Source organism: Manacus candei, unplaced genomic scaffold, assembly GCF_025592945.1.
Source record: "Manacus candei isolate 608988 ecotype Guabito, Panama unplaced genomic scaffold, ASM2559294v1 h1tg000165l, whole genome shotgun sequence".
NCBI classification, from domain to species: Eukaryota; Metazoa; Chordata; class Aves; order Passeriformes; family Pipridae; genus Manacus; species Manacus candei.
Genome location: NW_026138213.1, coordinates 66,912 through 72,945, shown reverse-complemented (window position 1 = coordinate 72,945; position 6,034 = coordinate 66,912). Strand labels below are relative to the sequence as shown.

General features: G+C 46.9%; 1 protein-coding gene across 3 annotated transcripts in view; it reads right to left on the bottom strand.

Annotated features, from left to right (window-relative positions):
• Positions 1–1,389: 1,389 nt before the first annotated feature.
• DOP1B (DOP1 leucine zipper like protein B) overlaps positions 1,390–6,034 on the bottom strand; it is a 48,719-nt gene continuing 44,074 nt past the window's right edge. For all 3 annotated transcript variants that reach the window (XM_051773032.1, XM_051773031.1, XM_051773033.1), the window contains exons 36-37: positions 4,198–4,327; positions 1,390–3,718 (exon numbers count right to left, since the gene is read on the bottom strand). In XM_051773032.1, coding sequence (XP_051628992.1) covers positions 3,458–3,718; positions 4,198–4,327 — 391 coding nt within the window. In that variant the 3' untranslated portion in view covers positions 1,390–3,457. The remainder of the gene's footprint in view (positions 3,719–4,197; positions 4,328–6,034) is intronic.

Sequence of the window (6,034 nt, the reverse complement as noted above, 5' to 3'; positions counted from 1 at the left end):
ACCACCGAGGGCTGGGAAAGTCCTCCCACGAAATCCAGTCCCCCCTGTGCCCCATCCCCACCTTGTCCCCCAGCCCAGAGCACTGAGTGCCACGGCCAGGCCTTCCTGGGACACCTCCAGGGCTGGGCACTCCAAACCTCCCTGGGCAGCCCCTGCCAAGGCCTGACCACCCTTTCCAGCAGCAAATTCCTCCTCCTGTCCAACCTGAGCCTCTCCTGGCACAGCTGGAGGCCGTTCCCTCTCCTCCTGTCCCTTGTTCCCTGGCAGCAGAGCCCGACCTCCCCCGGCTCCCCCCTCCTGTCAGGGGGTTGCAGAGCCAGAAGGTCCCCCCTGAGCCTCCTTTTCTCCAGGCTGAGCCCCCCCAGCTCCCTCAGCCCCTCCTGCTGCTCCAGCCCCTTCCCAGCTCCGTTCCCTTCCCTGCACACGCTCCAGCCCCTCCAGGTCTCTCTTCCATGAGGTTCCAGACCTGGACAGGAGGAAGAATTTGTTGCTGGAAAGGGTGGTCAGGCCTTGGCAGGGGCTGCCCAGGGAGGTGGTGGTATCACCATCCTTGGAAGCGACTGTGGCACTTGAGGACGTGGTTTATTCAAGGTAGTGGTGCTGTTTGATGGTTGGACTTGACCTTCTTAAAGGTCTTTTCCAACCCTGACAATTCTGTGATTTGGCCCAAGTAGCTGGGCATTTTGGGAATTTTGGTTGGCAGTCCATATCCACTTCCCAACCTCTTCCCTGTGCCCCACACTGTGCTGTGTTGTGCTTATCTCCAGCAGCCAGAACAAGGACATCTGTCCCAGACAGTGCTGTCCTACCTCCATATGGCCTCTTCTCCAGCCACATCCTGTTCTTTCTCACAGTGTCTTATTCCCAACAGTCCTTGGATGGCTCTGTGGCTATCGGTGTTTGGCACAGACACATCAGCCCCTCGTCTCCTGGGCTTCTGCAGTATCTCACCCAACACCCCAAAAGGTTTACAGGCTATGAGGGAAAGGGTGAAATCTGAAAAGCAGCTTTCAGGGAGTTGGAGTCATTTGAACCACACTCCTGCTGCCTGAGGAGTAAAGCCCAATGGAATGGAAGAGTTTTCTCCCTTCCAAAAGAAAAGGAATTTCTCCCTGGAAAAGGTGGTCAGGCCTTGGCAGGGGCTGCCCAGGGAGGTTTGGAGTGCCCAGCCCTGGAGGTGTCCCAGGAAGGCCTGGCCGTGGCACTCAGTGCTCTGGGCTGGGGGACAAGGTGGGGATGGGGCCCAGGGGGGATCCATGGGCTGGGAGGGCTTTTCCAACCTCAGTGATTCTGGGATTGAATTTGGGAGCTTTTACAGAGCCAGACAAAAATTAAAGTCAGTGAGTGAGCAGTGAGGAGAGTTTGAAGAATAAGAACTGCATTTGAAAAGGTATTTCAAAATAACATTTAATATTATTAGAAGAATTACATTCATATATAATTTCGGACACATCACTTAATGCTCCACATTTCAAGTCCTGGGTTGCACCTACTACCTTTTTCTTTCAGGAAAATCAAATCCTTTGGATATTTAAAAGTCTCCCTCTGTGGCTCTGCTGTCTCGTCGCCGAAGTATCCGAAAGATGAAGCTGAGCTTGGTTAGACTGAAAACAAGCAAAGACTGAAAACACAGCAAAGCAAAAGCATTTTCTCTCCTGGTCTTGAGTTCCAGGCAAAAGGGTTTCCAGATTTTATTGACAGTGAAGTTATTCTGCTCTGGCAGGACCAGGTTAGAGCAGGCCAGCCCTCCTTCAGTGGACTTAACAGTGGGAGCATAAGGAGTAAAACAACTTTAGATAGTCCCATATGGAAAAGGAATAAAGTTATGGAATAAAGGAATAAAATATGCTGGAGATCCCTTTGAGCCTTCCACTAGCCCAGGTTGCTCTAAGCCCTGTCCAGACTGGCCTTGGGCACTTCCAGGGATCCAGGGGCAGCCACAGCTTCTCTGGGCAACCTGGGCCAGGGCCTCACCACCCTCATCTCATCAGGATTTTAAGGGAAATATCCAAGTATGGAATGCAACCAGCAGAAAGCTGGAAATAAAACTACCAAATCATCCTGAGTCACAAGAAAATAATCCGTAAAAACTGCTGAGGATATGTAGGTAATGGACACAAACATTTTAAAAAATAACCTGCTCCAATATTCAAGTAATGCCTTCAAAGGGGAGCTTTTCACTTGTGCTCATCCCAACAGCATTAGAGATCATTAATAAATTAAATCCCCAGAAATAATTCACATTCTTAGTCACCACACAATATCACACCTCAGTCTATCACTTTCCTTAACTGTAAAAATGCAGAGTTCATTTAAGTTTAGCACAAACCTACCCTAGTATGATTTTCACAGAGCATTCCAGTATTAGCAGAGTAAAATATGTTTCATTATTTTAGTTTATAATCCCTGGGTGAAAACTTCATCTGCCTGAGGGTCAAACCCACTGCAGAGAAGCCTCCCACATTTGTTGTGTGGGTTTTGAAAAAATAAATCCTGCTGACACTAAACCACCAAACCTTTTCAATTCAGCACTGTGAGGATCTCCCTACCTGTCTTCCCATCTAGGAACAGCCAAATACATTCTTTTGTACAAAAAGTGTTCCTAAAAAAAAAAAAAGACTATTATTTTCATTTTCATGAAGCTGCTGAATACAGCAATTTATATTTTTACAGAATTATCTCCATTTAGTTGCATTTCAGAAGTTGCAAAGTGGCCTGAGTCACTGAAAGAACAAAGCATTTTTTTTTTAATTTAAAAAACTGAACGATTATATTGTAATCAATTCATTAAAATTAAAAACCCCTCAAGTAATGCTAATTACAAAATGTTACAGCATAGGTTTGTCTTTTATGCACATTTTTATCTAGGAATTGCTAAGCCTGGAGGATGCTGTTATTGTACAGAGCTGAAATTACAGGCATGGTAAGGCTGCACAACGTAGGAGCCTTAGAAAAATCCATCTGGTTGGAATTTAGGTGATTTCTTTGGAATTTGGTAAGCTTTAGGCCAAGTTAAAAGGGCTTTAACCTCAGGAAACGACTTATCTGCAAACTGATTGTACACTGACATGCAAGATTAGCTTTTTCTCACCTCTGCCTTCAGAACACAGTTCCAAAAGCAGCTTAAAATACTTACTGGAGGAGTTCCAGGGCCATTGCTACTTTCACCAAGTCAAAAATATTCTCCCCCTTATTTACAAAATGCCTTTAATCCCCCCCAAAGAACACCAGTAAAATACAGTAACTCTGATAAATTACCACCAAACTGCACATTTTCCCCCCCTCCCACCACCACAGGAACCCGAGATTCCTGCTTTTTAACACCATCTCCTGGATTACTGGAGAGCACTCCCAAAATGTAGCTTGAAAGCTGGGGGGGATAAAAAAAGGAATTGCAGCAAAGCTTTCCCTTGTTTTGCTGTTTTCCCACCACGATCCAAAGTGTCCAACACGTGGCTTAACTTTCCATGCTCTCCAGGAAGTCACATTCAACGCTGTCTTCCAGCTGCTGCAAGACCTTGGGGGTGCTGCTGCTTCCAACACAGTCCATGGAGACAGCTGGGGAAGGGTGGGAATTTTGGGACTGGCTCCTGTTTGCTGTAAATGCCCAGCAGAGAGTCTGGAAGAAGGGCATGAGCTGGGTGATGCTGGAGACGGAGCGCAGGGTCAGCAGGGGGAATCTGTGCTTCTTGGGAATTCCCTCAGTGTGGTTTGGTTCCTGGGAGCCAAATAAAAAGAGATTTACTAAAGGTCCTGTCAGAGAGGAGTTGTTTTCACTGGTGGTTGTGGGAAGATTTAAGGGAAAAATGGGAAAACTGCCTCTTGTTCCCTTACACTCACAAGCAGTCTGAAATCCTAAAGTTTGAAAGCAGATGATTTTTAAAAGCCTCATGAATTTTAGTAGAATATCGTGGAATCTCATGGTTTGGGTTGGAAGGGACCTTAAAGATCATCCAATCCAATGCCCTGCCACGGGCAGGGACACCTTTCACTAGCCCAGGTTGTTCCAACCTGGCCTTGGACACTTCCAGGGATCCAGGGATAGCCACAGCTTCTCTGGGAATTCTATCCCAGTCCCTCCCCACCCTCACAGGGAAGAATTACCTAAAAATCTGTTGCATAACTTAAAATCTTATCACCTGTTTAGAAAAGTAAATTAATAGATTAAAAAAAAAAAAAAGAGAGAAGTTTCTTTACCCTGTATTTCATCTTGAGCAGATCCATGATCCTCACAATGTGTGGTCTGCATTCCTGATGGTTTTCTACCAGGTGAGAGGTCACAGGACATGACTCTGTGTCCACCTCTGGGACAAATGCCCATTTGTACCTGAAACAAGATTCCTTGATAAGAAGAAAATCCCTATTTGGATCATACCTAGTTTAGTATAGCCCTGGTTTCTTTCTAGCATTTGTATTCTTTTGCTATTCATGAACAAGTACATTACTACCTTGTCAGTATTTAAAGGCAACTACCCCCAAAACATTCCCATGTGTGTGCAAAGGGAAAACAGCCTCCATCTTTCCCTTCTCCCAGTTTTTCCAGGTTAGGGAACCTCTGAAAGAGATGGTGAAAGATGGTGTAATCCTCCTACCCTGACAAGATCAAACTGTTCTCCCAAATACCCTGAATTACAACATCAACACCTGCAATTTCAAAAAGAACTGAGGCCAAAATGAAGTCTGGGAGAAAACAGATGTGGAATGACTTTAAAGGATAAGAATGAGAACAACGTGGTGTGGCAGGATAGTCCACCCTGAACAGACCTAAAATCCAGTAATGCACACTATGCAAGCCATAGAATCACAGAGTCATGGAATCTGCTGGGTTGGAAGGGACCTCTGAGATCATCAAGTCCAACCCTTGATCCAACCCCGCTGTGGTTCCCAGCCCATGGCACTGGTGCCACATCCAGTCTGTCCTTAAACACCTCCAGGGATGGAGAATCCACCCCTTCCCTGGGCAGCCCATTCCAATGGCTGAGCACCCTCTCTGCAAAGAAATTCTTTCTAATCTCCAACCTAACCCTCCCCTGGCACAGCTGCAGGCCCAGCCCTCTTGTCTTGCTGATGGTTACCTGGGAAAAGAGACCAACCCCCCCTGGCTCCCCCCTCCTGTCAGGGAGTTGCTGAGAGTGAGGAGGTCTCCCCTGAGCCTCCTCTTCTCCAGGCTGAGCCCCCCCAGCTCCCTCAGCCTCTCCTCACAGCACTTGTGCTCCAGTCCCTTCCCCAGCCTCGTTGCTCTCCTCTGGACCTGCTCCAGCCCCTCCATGTCCTTCCTGAGCTGAGGGCCCAGAACTGGACACAGCACTCCAGGGGTGGCCTCACCAGCGCTGAGTCCAGGGCAGGAATCACTTCCTTGGCCCTGTTGGCCACCCTGTTCCTGAGCCAGGCCAGGATCCATTGGCCCTCTTGTCCCCCTGGGCACACTCTGGCTCCTGTTCAGCTTCCCTTTCCTGCCTTTCCTGCCCCATGCAGGCCATCATGCCAGCTGTCAGGCCAGTTCAGCTGCTGCCTTGGTGTTCAGTTATGCTGAAGCCCTCCTGGTTCACCAGACTTGGAACACACATCCTTTTTTTGACCCCAGATGTGACATCCTCACAGATGGCAGATTATTCCATGTACTCCCTTGAAGTGTGGAGCTTCTCCCAGGAAGCAGGGATGCCTCCTCATGGTCACTGCCCAGGGGTTAAGGGAAAGAGAGACATCTGCCTGCTATCTCATAGGGTGACTTATATCAATCTCTACTTAATGATTGTTTCTTCTGCTGCTTTAACAGAATTGCTTTGTTACAGTGCATTATATTATTTTGTTATATAACACTCTACTAGTAGATTTTTTTTTAGCTTTTACATCATGTAGTAAATAATTCTGATTAGGATCTTTCCTCTGTTCACCTGTTTGTTAATTTCTCATAATAAATCATTCATTTATATAAATCTTTGTAGTTTGCCATCATTAAAACCTGTGGGACAAAGGGGTTTAATAGCTCTGTAATTCCTTTAAATTTAAACTGCTAACACAGTCCGGGGCTAAG